General features: G+C 36.8%; 2 protein-coding genes and 1 long non-coding RNA gene across 5 annotated transcripts in view; 1 reads left to right on the forward strand and 2 right to left on the reverse strand.

Moving 5' to 3' along the window:
* The window catches only part of TMEM30A (transmembrane protein 30A), a 36,054-nt gene extending 23,436 nt beyond the window's left edge, over positions 1-12,618 (reverse strand). Inside the window, exon 1 of the mRNA XM_055330705.1 lies at positions 12,249-12,618. Coding sequence (XP_055186680.1) covers positions 12,249-12,485 — 237 coding nt within the window. The 5' untranslated portion in view covers positions 12,486-12,618. The remainder of the gene's footprint in view (positions 1-12,248) is intronic.
* A 327-nt stretch (positions 12,619-12,945) lies between these two features.
* LOC129513010 (uncharacterized) lies at positions 12,946-23,100 on the forward strand. Of its 2 annotated transcripts, none has more exons than XR_008665121.1 (4): positions 12,946-13,154; positions 13,772-13,977; positions 16,382-16,432; positions 21,447-23,100. It is a non-coding gene; the product is annotated as an uncharacterized LOC129513010 (long non-coding RNA). The 2 variants fall into 2 exon arrangements; XR_008665122.1 differs by lacking the exon at positions 21,447-23,100 and adding an exon at positions 18,162-18,294.
* The window catches only part of FILIP1 (filamin A interacting protein 1), a 180,863-nt gene continuing 174,728 nt past the window's right edge, over positions 19,089-25,223 (reverse strand). For both annotated transcript variants that reach the window (XM_055330662.1, XM_055330661.1), the window contains exon 7: positions 19,089-23,573. In XM_055330662.1, coding sequence (XP_055186637.1) covers positions 23,533-23,573 — 41 coding nt within the window. In that variant the 3' untranslated portion in view covers positions 19,089-23,532. The remainder of the gene's footprint in view (positions 23,574-25,223) is intronic.

A 25,223-nucleotide genomic window follows, 5' to 3' on the forward strand; every position in this document is an offset into this window, starting at 1 on the left:
CTACAGATCAAACTTTGAGAACTCATGCTAATTTTTTTAAGTGGGGGGGCGGGGGGAGTACATCATATCTTTTTAAAAATTAAGTAAAAAAATAAGCTATAAAATTTTTTCAAAACTAAACATAATTGTACATAATGTGAGACCTGAGAACCTAGAAAAACAGCCAACTTAGCATATTGAAGAACAATGTTATTAGATGCTATGATGTCATATAATCATCCTTAAATAAATTTCAATTAGTTTTAGAAATTAAATTACAAATCCATGTAACTGGTGGTTGGTCTATAGATTCCAATTTTTCAGAACTGATATGTATACCAGCACTTTTTTAAAAAAAAATAAACCTCAAAAAAAAATCTGTTTGTGTGCAGGAGTGGATTATGTATTTTATGCCATTTTTAAAATCATGCACCCGCTCTTCCTTTGCTGTAACATTTGCCAATCAACCCGTTTGCTAAATTTTCAGCACTTTGTAAAATACTGTTCAACAGGCAAATTTATTTTGCCTTTAGACATGGACCGGTTTCACATACTAATACAAGTTTTCTCTTGTATTCAGATAATCAATAAACCTTCAATGAACTATTTTAAAATTTCTTGATTGTACTCAGTTTAATTAATGTGTTCATTAAAACATCTTAGCCCCTACTAAATACCAAACATTGTGCTATAGGATGGGAATACATTAATAAAAAAATACATTATTCAGGGGATCCCTGGGTGGCTCAGCGGTTTAGCGCCTGCCTTTGGCCCAGGGCGTGATCCTGGAGTCCCGGGATCAAGTCCCGCATCGGGCTCCCTGCATGTAGCCTGCTTCTCCCTCTGCCTGTGTCTCTGCCTCTCTCTCTCTCTCTCTCTCTCTCTGTGTGTGTCTTTCATGAATGAATAAATAAAATCTTAAAAAAAATACATTATTCATACTACAAAAGCATTTACAGACTAGTGAAATAGAAAGTCATGTTAATAATTACAGGTTATAACATGGTAATGTTATGACAGGCCATAAGCTAGTACTAACGGAACTTGAGAAGCATTTATATCAGGCAGGCAAAGGGAGGAATCAGGGAACATTTCTCATAGTGTTGACAGAAATGAAATTTGAAACAAATGGCAGAATAAGAAAAGGGACATTTCAGATAGATCTGAATGCATGCCACATTCCAGAAACTCCAGTAGTTTGCTATGGCTAGAGCAAAGGGTAGAAGGGAGTGGTACGAGGTGAGGCCAAAGAAGCAGAAAAGTAGCCTTCATATTCCATATGAAGAAAGTTATATTCCACGTGAAGAAAATTACATTTCACATTAAGAGGTCTGAACATTTGCCTGGATACGGAACGGAACCATAGGAGAAATTTTTAGCAAGAAAACGAAAACATTCAGACTAGCCTTAAGAAAAAAACAAAAAACAAAAAACCCTGTCAGTAATGTGCAGAAAGACTAAAGAAGATACCAGACTAGAAGCAAAGAAAATAGAATGCTACCGCAATAATTCAAGTAGGAAATGTTGAGAATACAAACTAAGGAAAAGGGCAGGAGAAATGGGAGAAAGATAGATTCAAAAAATATAAAGTAGAATCTAATGAACTTATTAGTGCCTAGAGATGGTATGATGATAAGTTTAGTTTGACTTCCAGGATTTCTGGCGTGACAAAACATGTGGATGATGATGGCATTCACTGTAGGGCAGGTTCATCACTGCTTTTCATGCTGCTAAGGTCAGCTCTCAGTCCTTCCTTTACGTGAACTATCAGCAGGAGCAAGGGCACTATTGTTCACACACTTTTCCTTAAAACTGGTTTCCAGGATGTCACACTTACCTTGTTTTTCTCCTACTTCACTGGCTGCTCCTTTCCAATCCCCTATGCTGTTTCTCCTTCTCCCCAACTTCCACAAACACTGGAGTGACTCTGGGCTGTCTAGATGTTCTTATTTTTCTTTGAACTATACTCTCTTGACTTCATTCCATCTTATGTTTTTATAGATCATCTATGCTGATTAAGCCTCAAAATTTGTAACCGAAGTCTCAACATTCCCCTCCCAGACTCATATATTGGTGCTTTCTCATTATTTCCAACTTGGATGTCTAAAAGACATCTCATCCCAACAAGTCAAAAATAGAACTCCTTTTTCAGCTTCTCACCCCCAAACCCCTACTACTACATCAAAACTACTTCTGTAGTCTTTCCCCATCTCGATAAATTATAACTCCAACCTTCCAATGCGGGTCAAAATATCTTTTTTTTTTTTCTTAAAAGACTTTATTTATTCATGAGAGACACCCCCCCACACACACACACACAGAGGCAGAGACATAGACAGAGGGAGAAACAGGCTCCATGCAGGGAGCCCAATGTGAGACTCAATCCTGGGACTCTGGAATCATGCCCTGAGCTGAAGGAAGACGCTAAACTGCTAAGCCATCCAGGCATTCCAGGTCAAAGTATCTTAAAGTTAACTCTGATTCTGCAATTTCTCTCTTCCCCCACATGTCCACTACCTGAGAAAATTCTATTACCTCTACTTTCATAATATATTCTAAATCTAACTGCTTTTTACTATAACCATTTTACTGTGGCCACCATCATCTCCTGCTTGACTTATTGCAATAGACAATTATCTGATTTCCCTGTGTATGGGCCAAGGACTAGCTTAATGGGCCATAATGGGCCACTATGGTATTAAGATTATTTTGAGTTAAAAAGCCATCAAAACCCAGTAGATTCAGGAGAAGGTCTTTACCTCCCCCATAACTGCCTAAAAATAATTAGGACAGAGGACGTGCTCCAGGAAGAAAGCTATCACCATAGATAACTAATAATACTATGAACTAGATATGGTAGACAAGGAAGAAGTAGCAAGGCCTGTTTGATCAGTCTTCTATGTCCCAGTGTTTCTGAGTGGCCCAGCAAACACTTGTTTACCAAACAAGTACTTACCTTCCTGTGAACTACAGTCCTTCCCTTTTAAGTTCCAGACCCCGATCCTTCTCCTTAGTTCATTATGAGTATATACCTAATTTTGTCTGTTTTTGGAACTTTCATGTCTGTGTGGATTTCTCATACGTACGCTATTAAATTTCTCATGTTAACCTGTCTCAATTCAATTCAATTCTTAGTCCAGCTAGAAGGAATCTGAAGAAGATAGGACTTTCTTGCTTCCCCACACCTGCTTCTACTTTTATCCCCAGGTAATATTCTCCTTATCATGGCCAGGGTGACTCTTATTCATAGGTAAGATCATGTCACCTGTGTGAAACTTTTCAGTGGCCCCCTTAGAATGTCCCATGTGGGGATACCTGAGTGGCTCAGCGGTTGAGTGTCTGCCTTTGGCTCAGGGCGTAATCCCGGGATCTGGGATCCAGTCCCACACTGGGCTCCTTGAGGGAAGCCTGCTTCTCCCTCTGTCTATGTCTCTGCCTCTCTCTCTCTCCCTCTCTCTACCCATGTCTCTCGTGAATAAATAAAATCTTAAAAAAAAATGGCCCATGTGATATGCACCCCACTACTTTGCCACTCTAACCTCAGCTTCTACTACTCTTCTCCACTTCTCACTCTACTCCAGCCACACTAGCCTCTTTGCTGATCCTCAAATATCCTACTAAATGGACTCTTAGGACTCTCTTACTCTTTCTTCTGCCTAGAACATCCTTCCTTCAGTTATCAATATGGCTCATCCCCTGACTTCTTTTAGATCTTTACTTAAATACCACTTTATTGAAGCTTTCCCTAACTATTCTACTTAAAACCGTCAACCATTCTTCAACCTTCCTATTCCCTTTCTTTCATTTTTCTTCATAGCACTTTTCACTACTCAACATACTTCAGATATAGTGAATTAAAAAGCAAGTTAATGAAAGATGAGAATGTGTATTATTAACAAGTGTGAACTCTTCTTTTCAAACAGACTGTGTGGAAAAAGAGAATACACACCAGCACCTACAGGAATCAAAACAAGAGATAAGAGTGCTAGGATTTGAATTCTAGCTATATGACTAAGCAAACAACTTAATCTGATTCAACATTCCCTTCAAAAAATAAAAAATAAAAACATTACCATTGCATCAGTATTAAAATTCTTATCACTTAACAGAATTAAGACTTCTCATTTTTGAAGAGGTAAAACTAGAACACACTTATATGCTGAAAAGAGAAGGAAAAAAGAGGCTGAAGAAAATAAGAGGAAGGTGATAATATTCAAAATTCTTTCTATTAACCTATTTTTTTAAAAAACTTATCAGCAAAGTGATACACCTGGATCTGCTTTTCACAATACAAAACACATAATGTCTTTTACTATGAAATCAAGTTCAACTCAATACTATAATCAATATAAAAATGCAATCTGTTTTTCAGTGTCTAAATTAGTAGACTCACATCTAGATGATTTAACCCCCATCCAGCCAACATATTACCACCAGACAAATCTTTCTATATATAGCCTTATTTTGCAGAGACTCCTCATATCCTCCAATCTCAATTTCTGTGCTACCTTTCTTCCATAGTTTAAAACTCAATTACTAACTACAGATTACCAGAGGTGGAGTAGGCAGGGGGGATGGGTGAAATAGGGGATGGGGATTAAAGAGTAGACTTACCATGATGAACACTGAGTAATGTACAGAATTGTTGAATCACTGTATTGTACTTTTGAAACTACTATAACACTGTATGTTAACTACACTGAAATTCAAATAAAAACCTTAATTTTAAAAAACCTTAATTACCAGCTAAAAATCTTATCAAAATAAAGTCCACATTTCTAGCCTCTAGCCTCTTACAACTTTTTGTTCTTTATCTCTTCTTTCACACTGCAGCCTGGAAAAGGATGTGACAACAAAACTCTATGCTCCACTCTGGACTATTAGCAGCAGATGCAAAACCTAAGAATGGCACAGCAGTAACCTAGATAGAGGGAGGACTCCGTCAAACAGTACCTCCACACTAGCCAGAGACTGTGTTTCTAAGGGATTTTTACATGAGAATGAAAATCTTAATTCCTCATTGTTAAACCCAATCCTAATGGATACACATTGTATCAATCACAGCACTTCCCCAGTTTAATATACTCATTATCAAACACTAAATCTAAACAAGAGATAAGAGTGCTAGGATTTGAATTCTAGTTATGTAGCTAGATTTGAATCTGGCACTGGCTTCTTTGTCCTTACTCTTATTTCCTCTATACACCTTTTGAGTTCCTGTCACTATATCTTTGCTCTTATTAATCACCTTTCTTGGAATCCATCCAACCTCCCATTTAGAAGTGTTATTCTTCCAGTTTCAGCTCAAAGCCCACTTCCACCACAAAGCTTTCCATGGTTATTAAAGACAAATATGATCTTATCTTCCTTTGAACTATTAAAGCATATTCTGCTTGTGCCACTCACCTAGCAATGCTTAATTTTCCTTTTAGTTATATAATCTCATCTCTTCCTCCCAAAAGATTCTGGGTCCTTAAGGACTCTCCACTTGAGAAAAAAAAGTTTTTTAAAAAGGCCCTGTCCAGAAACATTTTTCTAACATTCACTATGTCCAGAGCAGCACTTGGCATACAGAATGTATGTGCTCAATGTCAATCAAAACTCTTGATAAATTGGGACGCCTGCATGGCTGAGCGTCTGCCTTCAGCTCAGGGTGATCCACAGGGTCCTGGGATGGAGTCCCACATCAGGCTCCCTATGGGGAGCCTGCTTCTCCCTCTGTCTGTGTCTCTACCTCTCTCTCCGTGTCTCTCACGAATAAATAAATAAACTCTTAAAAAGGGGGGGGGGATGTGCCTGGGTGGCTCGGCAGTTGAACATCCGCCTTTGACTCAGATTGTGAGTCCCATATTGGGCTCCCTGGGGGGAGCCTGCTTCTCCCTCTGCCAGTGTCTCTGCCTCTCTCTCTGTGTGTGTCTATTATAGAAGCAGAGACACAGGCAGAGAGAGAAGCAGGCTCCTTGCAGGGAGCCTGATGTGGGACTTGATCCTAGGTCTCCAGGATCCTGTCCTGGGCTGAAGGAGGCGCTAAACTGCTGAGCCACCTGGGCTGCCCCCCAAAAAAACAACTTCTTGATAAATTTAACTCAGTCTGAGTTTTTACCACCAAAACCCACTAAATTCTTTATCAGCTAAAATTCAAGTGTTGCCTGACCTAATGTCCAGATTGTAATAAAATCTATTGGATATAAACACAAAGTTTGTGGACAGGGGAGTGCAGATATCTCTCTCAGATACTAATTTCATTTCCTTTGGATACATACCAGTATGGCGCTGTGGGATTGTATGTAGTTCCTTTTTTAATTTGAGGATCTCCATAATAGTTATATCAATTTACATTCCACTAGAGTTCCCTTTTCTCATCCTCACCAGCACTTGTTATCTCTTATCTTTTTGTTAAGACTGTACCTTATAAGTATTCTCACCAAAGTGTTTATACCAAAAAAATCTTTCTAAAAAAGGTTAACTGTGGTGGGTGATGGATGTGTTAATCAGCTTGACTATGGTGATCATTTCACATTGTATACTTACTTACATATATCAAACCATCACACACTGAACACCTTAAAATATACAATTTTTACTTGTCGATTATATACCTCAGTAAAGGTAGGGAAAAAAATTTCATACTAACGATAACAGTCCATAATTTATCCTAGAAAGAAAGAGGTTACTAGGGGGAAGAGGAACTACAGTTCTCTTATTTTTAAAAATTAATGCTTATTTAATGTCAAAGGCATACAAGGCACAGTACAGAATACAATGGTAAACTGCGAACCTGCCCATTACCTTAAATACAAAACACAAAGAACCAGAGGTAAAGCAGAACAGCAGATGTAGATGACTAGATTAGTTTAAAAGTGATATATTTCTCAGCTTTGTTTTGCTACCATTATAACTCTTCCTCTAAAACAAACTGTCATTTCTCCTTAGTACTTCTAAAAATATAATCTATTCCTCAGAAACGAACTGAATTTAATGTACTGGGAAAAGAGGAATTTGAAGGACATGCAGTTTTTACACTGCATAAGAAGGACTGGAAAACTTCCATTTTTGAATGTAAATCTGTCTTAAAGGAAATCAATAGAAGACCTAAACAGGTCACCCAACAAAATGCTGAGTAATAAGGTAAATCATTTTAAGTATTAATTAGATTAAGTTTTTAAAATGGCATTTTAAGTACCCCCTTTGAACTAATAATTCCACACTAAAGAATTTATCTGGAATCCTTTCACCAAAGTAAAGATTTCAAAAGCAATTTTTTAAAGGTTGTTTGAACTTTATCTGGCTCTGACAAAGAAATGAAGAATGGTATCATCTGAGCCAAGAGTAATATTAAGTTTAGCTAAGGTATTTTATATTTAATTAAATGTATACAAAGAAGATCAACACAAGCGATTATCAGGGATCATTAAACCTACCTTGAAAGATTATTGAGGATTAGAATGTATAAATTAAAACCTGCTATTTTTGTAACAAATGCTAAATTTGTTAGCATGTTTCTTTAAAACTCTAACTCAAGGGCAGGAAATTCTTTTCTGTAAAGGGCCAGAAAGTAAACACTCAAGGCTTTGCAAACCAAGAAGCAAACAGATATTATGTTGGTTCTTTATATAACAAGAGAAAACAACTTTGCACAAATGTTTATTGATGAAATTCAAAATATAATAATAACACTCGCATACAATTTTCTGGTAACACAGGTCTACTAATAAAAATGGAATTATCTTGGGGGGAATAACATTTCACATAATTGGGGTCCAAAGTTAGTGTTCTCTATTATCAAATCAATTTCAAATGTTCATCTATAGAACTATTGCCAGCTCCTGAACTTTACAACATGGTCTGAGCCAGCCATATTTACTTTGTCATGCCTTGCTCTAAGTACTAAAGTTGCTTGAGAAACAAATTAAAACACACCACGAACCTCTTAATTTCCAACAGTCAGCTTCTAAGCCACCGCAATTCATTCGAATATTAAAAATTTAAATTTCTTAACATAAAGTGCCTTATCTTTAACAATCATTTCTACACAGCAATATATTCTTCCTTGACTCTTTGCTATAGGCTAAGTATCAACAAAGAATAATACTAAATGCAGGAGAGATCTAATTCTCTTAAAAATCTTATTATGGGGACGCCTGGTTGGCTCAGTGGTTCAGCATCTGCCTTTGGCTCAGGGCATGATCCCAGGTCCCAGGATCGAGTTGCACATCAGGATCCTGGCGGGGAGCATGCTTCTCCTTCTGCCTATGTCTCTGACAGTCTCTCTCTCTCTCTCTGTGTGTGTCTCTCATGAATAAATAAATAATTTTTTTAAATGTTTTTTATCAGAAATTAGTGAAACAAAATAATCAGGATTAAATAAATGAGGGCAGTAAATGACAGTTAAGATAAAAGCAGAGGAGAGTTGGAATTTCTCTATCAAACGTGTTGGGAGGGGGTGTCCTAATCCACTAAAATTTAATAAAAATGTTTCTTGAACACTTTTGGCAATATTAATTTGAAGCAAATATTTAGTTTTTAAATTTACTCTGAATATTACTTTGAAAAATGTCCTCATCTGATTCAAACCGTTAATTTAAAACCACATAATTTCACACTGATAAATGCCTTTACAAAAGTTAAGAATACCCTATCACCTTTTCCAAGTTAGCTCTATTCAGGTAATATCTCAGCCTCACTAACAAGGGCCCTAGACCAGAAAATCATTATTTTTGTCATAAAAGGATGCGCCACACTCCTACAACTGCCAAATTAAAGGAAATTCCTTGCTGCTAATATTAATGAAGATATTAAACCTTAGTGTTAAGTGACATATTAAGTATTTAAAATATTTTCTTATGAATGAGAAAATTAACAACTTTAGTTTTCTAATAACTTCACTGAATTAGATGGTGGAAAATCTAAAAACCAACTAAACAAGATATACACACACAGCAGGATAGAGCTGAGGAGATAAATCCTGCCAAATGTAAGCATTAAAATGTAAAATTATCTTTTTTATACCTTTTTCAAGAGAGTCCAATGCTCTTTATAAGACTAATTTTTTATTTTTTTTTTATTTTTTTTTTTTAAAGATTTTTTATTTATTTATGATAGACATAGAGAGAGAGAGAGAGGTAGAGACACAGGCAGAGGGAGAAGCAGGCTCCATGCTGGGAGCCCGATGTGGGACTCGATCCCGGGCCTCCAGGATCGTGCCCTGGCCAAACACAGGCGTCAAACCACTGAGCCACCCAGGGATCCCAAGACTAATTTTTTAATATAACATTTCTGGGAGAAGGGTAAAGACCCACTGATTTTTTGTGTCTAAAAATTCTGGATTTCTGATATTAGTACCCTAAGCTATATTACAAAAGCATTCTTATTTGACAAGTCTCCTCTAGCTAGTAATTTGATGTAATACCGGCAATTAAAGTTCTTAAAATTTTCAAAATTGAGGAAAAAAGCTGAAGAGCTGTGAGCAAATTACAGTGTAAAAGTTGGCAAGCACTTCTCATTACCCACTTATTTTTAATAATCCTCAACATATTTTTTTTTAATTGATTCACTTGAGAGAGAGAGCACACCAGTGAGAGCATGAGCAGGTGGCAGGGTCAGGGGGAGAGGGAGAACCCGATTCCCTGCTCAGCAGGGAGCCCCATGAAGGACTGGAACCTAGGACCCCGGGATCATGAGCCAAAGGCATCCACTTAACAGACTGAGCCACCCAGGGGCCCCAACAGTCAATAGATTTTAACCTCAAGTGGCTAACATAGGGTGGAGAGCTGGCAGAAACAAGCATGTGTGTTTTGGGAAAGTTCTCTAGGTTTTTCTAATATTCCACACCCAATCCAAAACCAATTTTCTACATATTTAACAGCCAAATTTTAAAAAATTGTGACTCTATTTACACAACTGTATTGTCAAGGTTGGTACAAAATTCCTAATAATTCCTAACTTTCATTTCCTCTGGTTCTAAAGGTGATCCAATTCAAATATGCAGCATTTTTTAAAAACCCCATTAAAGCTGGAAGTCATAGATTTTTAGAGTTGAACAGCACTTCAGAGATCTAGACTGAATTTTTTGATTCTTCTGGGAAAAGAAACTAAAACTCAAAAACATGCCCACGACCACAAACTAGAGAGTAACAGAGTGGAGACCTCAACTCTACTGCCTTGACTCTTCAGTGCCCTTTTAACCAGACCAAGGTGAGGAGACTTCTCAGGCACATGAAATCAGAATTACATACATGAGAGCTAGTCAAGAAATTTCCATTTTAACAACTACTTAGTGCGAAGAATCTTATTTATCTCTGAACCCAAAAGTTTTAAAGAAAGTAAATACTTATTTTTATAGTATAATAAATATTAACAAAGTTGAGTTCTGATAATTCAGTAAATTCCCATTATGTAAATTCCAAATTATTGCTACTTTTATCTTAATATCTCAGGCTGAGGTAAAATTATCAAATTTCTAACGTTAAATTATTTTCTTCTACTTAACTACTCACACTGCAGTTAGGATTCCAGTGTAGTGTAAGACTGGGAATCAAAACATCCAGGTTTCTGTCTCAATTTTACAATACTCTGCTAGCTTAGTAACAAAATATCAACCTCTCTGACTCCATTTCTCATCTTCTGATCAGTGATTATCATATTGACAGTAACTATTATAAAAACTTCATACCAGTAATCTTACCTATATTGTTTCAAATTCTCACATTTTTGCCTGTTATACAGGTGAGGAAACTTAGACATGGAGAGATTAAGTTTTCCAAGACACTGAGCTAGTTAGTAGCTGAGCTGGAATTTAACACCAGCTCTGCCTAACACTAACCTAGAGCCCACAGGTCTTTGTGTTACATTATTTTGCTCTTACATGTGTGATCCTAGTGCGGCTGAGTGAGCAAGTACCATATTTGCAGGACAATTCGGGAGATACAAATCATAAAACAAATAAAAACACATGCTGAAGAAACATACTTTAGTACTTTCTCCAGCTATTAAACCAAAAATGAATTTTTAGTAAAAGACTTAAAAACTATGCTATTGATACTATTCTTATTACTATTAACATAAAAGAGCACTGTACAATTAAAAGATATATTGATTTCGGTCTTAGGAGCAATATCATAGACTATACTGTAAAAGAGGTATCTTCATGCCTATTCCAGTAGTTGAAATAAAATTACTCTGAAAGTCCCATTAAATCACATACACACATTTAAAGTAGTTAATAAAATTCGGGAAAACAAAAACAGCATAACCTGATAGAACAGAAGAACTCAAGAGAGCCTGATACCAGTTCCTGCCCTTCCAAACACATAAAAATACCCTGTGATGTACAAGAAAAGAAGATGAGCAGATTTTAATACTGGACATCTCTATGAAGTATTTACATTCTAGTATCACCCTACCTTCACCTGTACCTTCAGTACAAATAGATGAAGGTGCTATGATCGCTGCTCCGACACTCAAGATGCTTCTCTAAGTCTGTCATGCCTTGTATCAGTAAAATGTTCAGTAGACAGTGTACAACTAATTCGACGTGTAGTTCTTGTCTCTCTCTCTCTCTTTTTTTTTTAATTTAAATTCTAGGAGGCGGGGGGAACAAAATAAACCACCTAGGGCGAATGTAGGGCATGATTATTAAACGCAGCCTAAAAAGCAACATCAGAATTGAAGATTCTGGTTACCTTTCACTTACTTATCATGCCTTACGACGGTAAGTATTTATTAGCCCCAAATGAAAGATACCGTGTGCACTTCGGTTATACGTCCTACTACGTGACTTGGTAACACAACTTCTTTACATAAAAATCCATGCCTCTATGACCCAGGCTCCTTTCCCTAACAATGGCCAACGCGTTAATCTCTGTAATCCCCACACGAGTAACGACCCCCTGATCGAGTCAACTGTCACGGAGTTACAACCAGACATAGCTTCTGTCTTTTTCACAGTTTTCCCCTCCTCCGTTGGAGGCAACAACCCCGACAGAAGCACAGGAACCGTGCATTAAAGGGGCGTTCTTCACCTGACCCACCCCCTGCACGAAACATTCATTCCATCTGAAACCCTGTAAATCCCAAGAGGAAGCTCGGACAGAACTGCAAAATTCCGGAAACACACAGAAAGGAAAAAGGAGAAACAGAGGAAGAGAGGAAAGAGGCGGGGGAGGGCAGAGCCCGCCGGTCAACCTCCAGGGAGCTGAGGCTGGACTGGAGCCGACGGAGGACCCCGCTCCCGGGCAGCGCCAGCTCCCAACGCCGCTCCCTCCCCTCACCTCGATCTCGCGGATGTTGTTGGAGGTGACGAAGATGCCGATGCCAATGGGGATGAAGATGAGGCCGATGATGAAGAAGGTAGGTAGCACCGTGCCAGCCGTCAGGATGGGCTGCCAAGCCGGCAACCGTTGCTGTTTGAAGGCCGTGTTATCCGGCCTCCGGTTCTTAGCGGTGGCCCCGGGAGCACACGGGGGCCCACCATCCACTTCATCCTTCGCATTATAGTTCATCGCCATCGACCCCCACGGCGCGGCTCCCCTACGCGCAGGTGGACCACCCGGGGGACCCGCCTGCCGACCCTGACAGAAGACGCGCAGGCGCCGCGGCCGCCGCCACCTCCGCTGTAAAGGCGGAAGAGGCGGGACACCCTTCCGCAGACGGCCGCCGACCGGAAGCGGGAGTCGGCTGGGGACGCCAGAGGGAGGGAGAGAGGAAGGAGGGAGAAAACTGAGGGACAGGGGGAGGGGGAAAGGGAGGAGGATAGAAGGGGGAGGGAAAAGGCGGACGCACCCTGATCATCTGCCCTGTGACGACAGAGTGAGGACCTCAGCCCCTCCCCCGCGCAGAGCGTGGAGCTGCGTTGCGCCTGCGCGTCCCTGGGAGCGTAGAGGTTTCGACGCCTACGCGATAGGTGTGCGTGCTCCAGCCCCGGAAGCTTCTGTTCTCCCTCCCCTGCCTCCTGCTGGGGTCATCGTGGCGGCGGCGGTTCTGGGCCGCAGGTCCGGCCGCCTGGCCCAAATCACGCCCTCATCAGCCCTGGAGCTGCTAGCAGAGAGGTCTTTCTGGGCCTTCGGCGCCAGACAGGTTTTTGCCTTCCCTCGAAGCCCTCTCTGAAGGGAATCGGAGCATTTAAAAGACCACACCAAGGGAGCTTGAGCCTGGTGGGATGGCTGTGCTTGCTTGGGGTATAAAACCGCCACTTTCCTCTAAAAATCAATAAACCTCCACTCAAGGTGCAAAGGTAAACGTTAAGTGAGATGCGTGGTAGGTGACACTTGGGTACTAAAATCAAGAATGAATCGTGCCCATTGGTTAGCCCTATTACCTTTTCCTCCATTAATGGTCATCGTGTTACTTTTTACCTTATTTTCTGTGTCCACGTTTCTCTTTGCACATTGATTTGAGGAGCCAATTGTAAGAAGCTGTAGCTCTTTACTACTGTTGATCAAATGCAACAACTTACGGCATCGCTATAAAATGAGATACTATGTGAACACGTAGTATTTGATGACCCAAGGAAATACTACTGATACCTAAAAAGTGGCTAAATGATACCAAAGTGGTCTAGGTACAGAGCGTAAAGCCCACCTGAAAGTAGTAATCTCCATTGACCGGATGGAGGATGATTGTTCTCTATTTTTGCACTTTTACGTATTTTTTCAAAATTTCTGCGATAAGCATATATTTGTAATTTTTTTTTTAAAAAAGTTATGTACCATTCACATATTTGGCATCTTTGAAGTCTAGACCAGAGAGTAAATCACATCATCTGAAAACAAACCCAAGTTTTCTTTTCTTTCAGACTTTTGTATTTATGCCTTTTGAAGGTAAACCAAGGAACAGGAAAGGAAAAGAATGTTTGGGCCTCAGATTTAAATTTAAATATATTTTAAAAATGACAAGTCTCAACATGTGAGCCAATTGAATATCTGGCAGACAACTGGCCTGCTTGGTTTTGCTCTTATATGACATCCAGTATCTCTCAGATTCTTAGCATTGTTAACATAGGTGAGTATTTTTTGTTTTGATCTATGCCAAGTTCAACCTAGGGCTCAAATGGAAAACGTTTGTCTATCACAGTTGATGGAGAAGGCGTGGAATAGTTTTGTTTTGCTAAGTTCTGTTAGTAAAAAATGTCTTTAACAATATTGGATATAATGCAAAAATATAAAGCATAAGGCAAGTTTTTTCTCCTCATTTCTACCTATATTATCACATCCACTAAATGTTACAATTCCTTAAAAGAATATTTCAGGGCAGCCCCGGTGGCCCAGCGGTTTAGCGCCACCTTGGGCCCAGGGCGTGATCCTGGAGTCCCGGGATCAAGTCCCACATTGGGCTCCCTGCATGGAGCCTGCTTCTCTCTCTGCCTGTGTCCCTGCCTCTCTCTCTCTCTCTCTCTCTCTCTCTCTCTCTGTGTGTGTCTTTCATGAATAAATTAATAAAATCTTAAAAAAAAAAAGTTATTTCAGCATTCTGAATAACTGGTCAGTTATTTTGCCCTTAGATTTTTTTTAATTTTTATTTTTATTTTTTTTTTTTAGTAATCTAAGTGATGGCAATAAGTTTATCTGCTTTTTCTTTAGTTTTTTTTTCTGTTCATAAGAAAGATTAACTTATTGTCTCTTTTTTTGTTACTGGAAACTCCATTTTGACCAGAACAGAGTTGTAGAACTGAAAGCTTCCTTAGATTCTTGTCTAAAACTTACATTTTCAGACGAGAGCCAAATAGATTAAATGACCTTCAATCTCTTGATGATATCCTTACAGTTCCTTTTCCTCTCTGTACTGTGCCATCATGATATGCTGCTTTTCTGAGCTAATATTTTTTTTCACATCAACATCATTATCTCAAGGGACTCATTATTTTATGATTGTCCTTACCAGGTAGTTGTGGTTTTTTGTTTTTGTTTTCATTTTCATTTAATATGATGAAGTACAAATTCTTAAAAGAAAATGTTACTCAACATTTCTGGGATAACAAAAGAGAGTCGTTCTCACAATGTATTACCAGTTTATCTACTGGTCATACATTTTTCACTGTTGTCTCCTAGGAGTAACTGGTGTTTGTGTGTATTAATGATACATATAGGTAGCATTTGTATTGTTCAAATGATTGTTCATTTGCTGATTCCTGATAAAAGAGTATATTTGGCTAAATGATATTGATTAATGCCAACTACCAGGTCAACACATAAGTGTGCAGTGAATGCCTGAGCCCAAATATAAAAGTAGATCCAAAATGATAAAGCAGATGCAAATCCCATGATCTGAAGAGATGTATATAAATAACTTTTGGGAAAGTAGTTTTATACTATTTTTTTATTTTGTAGCCCAGTTGTGTTCAAGCCACCAAATAGGTAACCAAAAACATTAAAGAAAAAATATTGAATAACTATTGAGTAGCTTAAAGAATTAAGGAGAGGAAACTGAAACTCATTTTTTTTTAACTGTTTAGCCTTAGTGTGCCACACATATTTGCTTGTTGGACTCCTCTGAGTATTTGGTGCTGATTAACTTCTCTAGCTTCTAACCATATTCAAGCCATTTATTCACATGTGTAGCATAACAATATTTAGGAAAGTTGAAGAGACCTAAAAATTGTACCATAGTTTTTACCAGCATGAATTTCAGAAAAAGGTCTTAGGGACTGGAAATGGTTTGAGTTGTATTCAGTGACTTGGTAGTATTTTTGCTTGTTTATTTTTGAAGGAAAAAATTTTTCTATTCAGTTAGGCATGGTAGCTTACTTTAGAGATCTTTGGTAGGATTAAATCATATTCATGTTTAATTATCTAAGAAGATTTTTAGGAAAAGAATGATAGAGAATTTGTATAATAAATTTAATTTGTTATATTTATGGCATCAGAGATTGGTTCCAACTGACTTTGAAAAATTACTGCTTTTAGAGTTGACTTCTTCCTTTTTTTTTTTATTTTGTGTATTTATTAAACTTTTTCAATTAGGCATGTAAGAAAATCCTTTTGTTCTCACATTGAGAGATTGTCTGATTAGCCTGAGTACATTGGTGTTGTGATGAAAGGTTTTATAAGTTCATGAATAGTAATCATAGTCAGTAGTCAGAAATAACAAGTCAAACAACATATTTTAATGTTTAGTCTCATTAGAGGAAAGAGTAGACAGCCTAAGAATCTTGTTTTGGGAAGGAAATAAGGTTTCTTTCATCTTAACTCCACACTCTCTTTAAATGAAAAAATAGAATTCTGATAAGATTTCAGACTTCATGACTCCCCTGTATAGACTCTCTCAGTAGATTATGTCCCATGGCATATATTTTTCCAATAGGTGCTATCAATTATAGATAAGATCTTTCTTTCAAATATGATGTTGCCATCTCTAAGTTGACATCCAACATTTATTGTATGTATAATAGTGAAATTATTTTTTAAAGGGGACAGGCAGAGGAAGGAAGAAACTTATTACTCCATGAAAATAGATATGGGTAAGTAGATATTTAAAAATGTTTAACCAGGGTGCATGGGTGGCTCAGTCAGTTAAGTATCCAACTCTTGATCTTAGCTCACGTCTTGATCTCAGGGTCATGAGTTCAAACCCTGCATTGGGCTCCATGCTGGGCATGGAATCTACTTTTTTTTTTTTTTTTTTAATGTTTAACCACTTACAATCATTTGGACTATTTTTATACATGTCTTTTTCTGTTTCTGCAAGTTTTAAATTACAGGAAGTCTGAGGTGTGGCAGGCATTTCATTATTATTTGTTTTTGAAACAGGTCACTACTACCAATGAAGTTATTATTTCTTTAAAATAGCTCTAACAAAAAAAAAATAGCTCTAACATATTATTGAAGGATGATTTTCACAAAATGAACTTAAATGTGAAAGTCAACGTCTACTGAGCCTGAGGAAGGAAACACTTTTTTTTGTCAATGGAACTAAATGTTTATGACAACAAATAACCAAGACCTCCTAGACTTCCCTCTGACCAGTGCTTGGTGAGGGACAAAGCAGGGGTTCAGCAAACTATTCCACAACACTTTTACTTTCACTGAATCTTCTGAGAAGAATAATGTGCATTCACTGTCTTCAATTCCTAACCCATCCAACAACATACTGCTCCCCCACTTCAGACCCCACTTCCACTGAAACTGCCTTGCTAATTCTCATCCTTCAAGATGCAAGACAGTAGCCAATTTGAGGAATCTTTCTTTGTCCCTCAGGCTGTGCTAAGAGTTTCTCTCTGAGTTCAAGGCAACTTATACATACCTCTATCCTTTTTTTTTTTTTTAAAGATTTATTTATTTATTCATTCAGAGAGAGCAAGAGAGAGGCAGAGACACAGGCAGAGGGAGAAGCAGGCTCCATGCAGGAAGCCCGATGTGGGACTCGATCTCGCGTCTCCAGGATCACACCCCGGGGTGCAGGCAGCGCTAAACCACTGTGCCACCAGGGCTACCCTGCATACCTCTATCCTTGCACTTACCATAGTACTGAGAAATATGTTTATGTCTGTCTTTCCTACTAGATGTAAACTTATCAGGGTCAGAGACTATTTTTGTTTGTCTCTATAACACCTGGAAAAATGCCAAGGTCTTAAAGATATCCTAGTTGAACTAACCAGACCTACTCTCAACTCACATTTTAGTGGAAGAGACAACTTGCCAACAAACAATTGAGTATAATGAGGTCAGGAACATATGTGTGCACAAGGGGTTATAGGAGATGCCACACCTCATCCTCTTTATGATGTCAAAAACTAAACTATGGGGAAATGGGTCCTAGGGTCTGAGTGATATTATGATTCTCCATGCAGGAAAGAATAAGATCAAAAATGAAAGAATATGGAGAAAGTTGAACCATTTACAACACTCATTATTAATGATTTGCAAGGCTCCATACCCTGGCTGATCGTGTTCTTTTTCTCAAGATCTTAAGTTGTTTTCCTGAAAATTAAGATCTCTGATACTCCCCATTCTCGGGGAGATATTTTGTTAGCTCATATAGTCCATTTGTCCCACTTGTCTACTTACAGCAATGCTGCATGTGGGAACTAGTGCTTGGCCTCTTTGTGAAGTGTGAAAATGACTGAATGCACTTTTCTTGTTTAAGTGGTGTAAGCCATCTAGTGGTCTGATAAGATGAGGGACCTCTGTCTGTAGAGTCTGTTTTCCCTTAAGATCCATGATTATTGAGAGTCTTCCTGTTTAATCCAGATACCCTGCACCTAAAATCTTCAGTGGGCACAGAGGTTTCTACAAGGGAAGGATAAGCAACCAGAACAATTTGATAAGGAAGCCCTGGCATTGAGTACCCTGGCTAAGATATCCTCTTAGAGGAGCAACCCTTTGGGGTAAGGAGTCAGTAATTGGGTTCCTACAAAACACCCTGCTGCTACGACTAAACATATGTCTTGCTGTCAAAGAGGAGAAAGAAATGTGCTCTCTGAGCTGGAAAAGCCAAAAATGAAAACGTGATTATGGTCATGGAAAAAGTCTGTGAAGATTGGTGGAAATGAGATAGGGCAGCTAGAAAGAGAGTGCAAAAAGGCCTCTCCATAGAAGGAATTATATTGCCCTTTGCAAACATTTATCCAGTATCCTATATTCACTCTGAGGAATATGCAAATCCTGTCTTCAAGAAGCTTACAGTCAAACTGGAGTGATAACTTTGTATACCAGTGCCCATCAAAATAGGCAGAAAGGGAAAATAGACTCCTAAAGAGAAAGAAAACATAGTTTCTCCTTAAAGACACTTATCTCAAAGGAATGCTGAAAATAATGACAGTGGAAACTAAAAGAGGACTGATTTAAAAACAAACCAAAACTTACCTGGGAACTTTAGGGAACTGGGTTTCCAACCATTATCTGTGGATCAGGTCGCTATGCCTGGAACCATGCAGTTAGTGAGGGTTGCCTCAGTTGAAGGGAGGCCTCAAAGTCTGACATCTTTTATATGTTCTTTGGGATATCATGAAACAAATTTCAAAAGTAAGTTTTAATATTTAAAAAAAATGGTGCAGTGTGCCCTATTGCCAACATGCATGGAGCCCAGAGAACTTGCTTCATTTTTTCTGCACACATAAATAGCCTGGTGCTCATTAAAAGTGAAGCTAGTCCAGGGCTCAAGGGAACAAATCCAAATACAGAAAGCCTGATACCTTCCTTCTCCTGGGAAGTCATGAAATAAACAATGACTTTTGGCCAGTGCTCTTAAACCATGTGAACCCAAGGGGCTCCACTCCAAAGAGAGGCCTCAGAACTGCCTTGTAGGCAAGACCCCTAACATCTGCAACCTGCCTGTAGAAAGCATCTGTGTTTAGACATCATCCTTACCTGCTTTTTTTGATATGTGGATCTTTAGACAATAAACAGGAAAAAGCCATTCCTTTGTCACAAATAAGGCAAAGACAAGTAGAGATTGGCTGTAGAGCACCAAATCTGGCACAAAGTTGATAAATAAAAGGCGTCAGAGAATAGCCCCACTGTCATCTCTATCCCATTTTGCTGAAAGCATTACCCTAACTGCCTCTCTAGAAGCTGGGTTGTGGCCTGCTGGAAAACCTCAGGAGCATTTGCTCTACTGAGTAACCTACCTTTAGATTGACAGCAGAAAGCAGTAAAGTGATATCTAAATATAGACTGACAATGCATTCGGTGAAGATAAAGGGCTGAGGGAAACCCTATAACCAGTTCTATCTCTTGGTGTTTTGCAGTTTTCATCTTAATAAGGAATCAGACTAGGATGTAACTCGGGAAAAGTAGCTCTCATTTTGGCAGATCTGCTGTACCATTTCTGCTCATTCACAGTGAAGAACACCATATTTTTAAGAAAATAGGAAATGCCGAAACAAAAACTATTTTAAAGCAAACAATTTTAAATAAAAGATGAAGGTTGAATACTTCTTTTAAATGATTTTAATTTTATGAATATTATGTTCCAACTCAAAAAAATATTGCACAATGTTTTTATATCACAATTGTTATTTTTCTCACTCTCTAGTGAGATTTTTGATGAACATGGTTGACTTTGGAAATAACACAAAGAGAATGTCTTAATTGGCTAAATAATTTCAATAACCTGTGAAGAACTGAAAGCAAGATATTACAATCATATAAAAGACAAGTAGATACCCATAAATTCCATTGGCTGTAGTGAAAACTAATAAACTTCTCGTACTTAATAAAACTTATGAATGTTGTGAAAATATAATGTAACTCCACAATTTTTCAACGCACTCTTTTGCTTTTGAAAATCCATTAGACTGCAGGACTTCTAAGAATATCTTGATCACACTGTAAGTCTCATATTGGAGAAGCTGACATCTGATATTTTTAAACAAAATCTAAATAAATACAATCAGCACTGTTAAAAGTAACAAAAATCTGTGGATGGTAAGGTAAAATTACCCAAATAATATAAATGAAAAAACAACAACAAAAATAAATGTATTATGTCATGGCACCTTAAACATTTCTATTCGAACTTAATAATCTGCATTTTGTATTTTTCCTATGTAACAAACAGTTGTTATATAGTTATGGAGTAAACGCTGAAAATTTAAGACACAAAATAAAATATTAGTGTTCACTAAGCTAATTCCGTGAAACTCTCCCAATTTTTATGAATTTATTACAATAGCTTTTATTGTTTTTCCTCTTCACTTTCAATTAGTAATTTTAGCAGGGGGATAGCACTGGAGTCCAAAGGGGATATATGCCTCAGGTGCCAGTTGTGTTTTTTTTAACTTCCATTTTGCATTTTTGTTATTTTTAGAATCATTGCTCATCAAATTCATGAACATGCCCAATTATTATTATGTTTTTTATTCATTTCCAGGAAAATTCAACTACAGCGTAAAGAGAAAGGACATAAATACATTACATTGTCTGATCCAACATTTATTTACTCTTGCTTTGCAGCTGCTTTTTAGAACCTGTGAATTATATCAATAGTGCTGGTGTCTTTTTTAATGCTTAAGCTAGATGTTCCATGTCATGAATTTTTTTTATGGTTTTCCTAAGAGACAATTAATTCTTCACATTTTGTGAACATTCTAGGCATCTAAAATCTGGAAAATTTATTCACTGTCTTCATGAAACCTTAATATTTTATGAAATACTTGAAAAAAATCTCTGCAGAGGATACCTCAAAAATATTTATCAAAAAGAAAAGTGTAAAATAATGGATTAGTTCAACTGTTGTACCTTAAACTGGAATCATTTCAGAAAATTATTCTATTCAAGACGGATTCCCTTTCATATTGATGATTGGAGATCTAATAAAAGATACGTAAATTTTATGAGTCTAGAATGGTGCACATGGAGGCAGTTTTTTTCAACTGGTTATGGATATTGGGATAGGACTGTTTCTGATTTTGTATATCATTAGATAAGGATGTAGCTATTTGGTGTTTTGACTTTTCTGTTAATTTTTAATATTCTTTTATTTCAGAACAATTTATTAATTTTTAAAATTAAGTTTACTTATCTGTCACTCAGGTTCCATTTGGGTTTAAACAGAAGACTTAATCCCAGGATGAGCAGAAAAAAGCTCAACATCCATCTAAGTGACTCTGATTGCACCACCATCCTTACTCTGCATTGCAAGTACCAAATTTCATTATAAATTCAAGAGAAATAAAAACTTCAGATCCAAATATACATAAATCACTTGTAATATTTTAAAGTCAAGAAGTAAAGTCTTATCCTCTAGACTTTTCACTATTCATATAATTTTCCACAAGTTGAGAAAAAGCTATTTGCTTCAAATGCTAATTTGTGATAAATCAGAAGTATAAATGTTAGCAAATAGGGAACTTAACTGTGTGCCAAAAAAGGTAACAATAGAAAATAAAACCCTTTTTACTTGAAAATGTCATTACAGTTCAAAAACATTTTCAGAAAACAGAAAACTCATAGCAACAATTTTTTAAATCTTCACACATACACACACTAGGTTTCTCAGTCATTAATCAAAAGCCCTGAAGGATATGTGATACATTCACAATCATTCAAACTAGGACAAGCCTACTATAGAATTTCTTTTACTTTAAAAAAAAAAAATCAAGCTAATTTTCCATAAAATATAGTTATTTAATTTATAATACCTACTGAAGATGATTGCTAGTTCCACAAAGCATAATTTAAAACCTTCCAAAGTTACATAAGGGAGGAAATCCAATTAATTTTTCTATTCCAGAGACTCAGTGTAGACTCGCTTTTTTATGGGTTTATAACCTGGATACAAGCTGTCAACTGGAGAAATAGGCCAACGGTGTTGCTTTTGTGGTTTTTAGTTATCTGTGTGGCACTGAGAAGCATTTTCTTTAATATCAGTAAAGCTCCATGATATACGATTTTTGCATTCAGAAACTGATATGTCAAATCTTCATTTATTTTTGAAGTTATTTTTTTAAAGACCTTGTTGAAAACATGTCCACATTAGCAAAGTCTTTTTAAAAAGCTGTATTATTAGGGTTTCAAGTAGACTTTAGATGTACATTTTCATATAAACCTAAATTCCACAGCAGCTCTGACATTGAGATTTGAGTAATGCATGTTGTGCTTTTATCTTTAAAGAATATATTCTGCAACCTACATGCCATTATGAAAATCTATCCAAATCCTGTCTATCAAGAAGAAACATCATTTCTTATGGGATTTCTCTTACCATTTTTTTTTTTAAGATGCAGATATTACCTTGGGTCAGTTTTTATTTATGGGGCTTTCATTTGGGCAGATTGTGAGAAATACCTTGTTATCACAGTCCTTATAAGTCTCATACATATAAGCAAATAATGCAAACAAATATAATTGAACTATCAGTTGATGTAGTCCCATATCCTTACTGGTTAAACTTATATATCTTCTTTTATTAATTTGTTCCATATGAAATTCAATTTATCCAGGGGTTTTGCCACAGACTAAAAAGGGCAATTTTTAAAATTGGCTTTACATATTTAAAATTAAAGTCTTTAAATCAACATTATTTTATTACTGTTGAACTATGATCAGAATCACAGCATTGTATAAGCAATAATAAAACCTCCTCTAGAATCTCCTGCTTCTGTTTTATTTCTTGAATTTACCCCAGGAAATATGTAGAGTGTTGTACTTTCTTTTCCTTCAGAAATAAAAGGTTGATGAAGGAAAATAGTGATAGTTTCCTGTTTTGAATGCACCAGTACCAATACTTTGAAGAACTGACAGTGTACTCTACAGATATATGTGCCATAGACTACGAAAAAGGAAACACTTTAGGAAAAAAAATCACATTACAAAGTGTATTATAAAAATAAATTACATAGCATGTGCCCATGGACTTGAAAGCTTTGCAGAAAGGAAATTTATTTTGACACAAAGATTGAATCGCTCTTGCTACCTATTTTCATATTATCAGCAATGCCATTTTCAGCTTTTACATTATTATATCCTCAAAAAAAAATCACTGGAAGTAGAAAATTATTTCCAGTAGTGATCAGTAGCATGGAGGACCTTAGTGATGATGGAGGGCTGCAGAAATACTACTCATTCAACAGGGATTCAGAGGAAGTACACGCACCCCATATGTGCTTGGTTTACCATTTCATCTGGAGTTCATACGTAACTGGTGAATGACGATGCTTTCTATAAAGAAAAGAAAGATACAGCATTTTCAGTTAAACTGAAAAATCAGTAGTTTATGAGAGGATCAATACCACATCATTTCACTCAAAGACTGTAGATGTTAAACAACAAAACAAACAAAAACACATACATGAGCCCAATAGCTTCTCCTGCAATTCTTTACTATTGTTGGGTAATTTCTTAAATTGGCATATGTGCTTTATCTCTAAAATTCTTAAGTCTTTTAGAAACTATGTTTAATATTCTAATAATATTAGGTAGATTTTACCCAAGCAAAGAACTGAACACAAAAATATTAATTACTACATATATGCCCTGTACTGGAAAACCAGACTATTTCCTCGAAGTAACACTATTTTTTCCAGTCATACTCTTTCTAATCTAAACAATATTCGCATATTTTTCATTTCCTTTTTTATGTGTGTGGATTTGAGTTTTAATAAGGAAATATCCAATACCTATACTTAAGTCACAACACAGATGACTTCACATTTGTCTTGGACTCCTTCTTCTTGCAAAGTTATGTATATGCTTTTAAATCTAAATTCATTCTTATAAAAGTAAAAAAAAAAAAATTGGGATAGTACCAACCATGTTATGGGTGTGTGATATTCGTATTTATTTGATTGATTTCACTTTTACCTTAACCTTTATGCCTCTATGGAAATGGATAATTTTGTTTCATTCTCTCAACCCAGGACTACTTATTGAGGCTCTAGTACGTGCCCATCACTGTGCTAGACAGGGAACTATGTGATTAAAATAATAATAAGAAAGAGTCCTGCCACTGTTGAGATTATAAAGAACAGAGCAAATAAATAAGCTTCAAATGGTTTCTTCACCAGAAAGATGTATTATGTCCCTATCAATATATGGCAGTGGAGTGCAGAAACTAGTATCAGCGTTTATCAATAACATGAAGTTTCCGCCTATTATTTTCACTTTAATTTCAATTAACTAGTATTTATATTTTATTTTCAGTTAAGTAGTTAACATCTAAGTAAACATTAATTAAAGCATGTTATAGACCTATAGATTTGTGCTAATTATGTACGGTGGACGATCTTTTGTCCTTTTTCTTAATTTGGTTTTATTAACTTTACTTCATGCTGACCACTAGGTGGAGGTATTTCCATTCCTTCCCTCGACCTTTTGATTTGAATTTGGGATAAGCAGATAGGAAAGCAAAGTAAAATGAAACACATAAAGGTTTTATATACTTAATAAAATTTAGCTATGAAGGTTTTGTAATGCTTCTAAGACATACATATGATTTTTGACAATACTGCAAACCCTTAACATCTCATTTTTCTCATTGGAAAATTGTTACAGCTCTAAATTTTTCAGTGCCTAAAAATGTATCAAAATCTTCAGGCAGAAATTAAAATCACTAATTAAAATATTGTGTAAAAATCAGGATCTAAGATTCAAATGCCGTTTCCCACTCAACACTTTTTTAAAATTTCTGTAATAGTTTTCAGAGTCAAAAGACATAGATCTCAAGTCTCCCTACTAGTTTAAGTATCTTTCCCATTTTCCTCCCTTAAGAAAGCATAGAGAACTTAAATTTAAAAGAGTGAATTCATGGGGTGCCTCAGTGGCTCATTTGGCTACTGTCTGACTCTTAATCTCAGAGTTGTGAGTTCAAGC

This window comes from Nyctereutes procyonoides, unplaced genomic scaffold (assembly GCF_905146905.1).
Source record: "Nyctereutes procyonoides isolate TBG_1078 unplaced genomic scaffold, NYPRO_anot_genome, whole genome shotgun sequence".
NCBI lineage: Eukaryota > Metazoa > Chordata > Mammalia > Carnivora > Canidae > Nyctereutes > Nyctereutes procyonoides.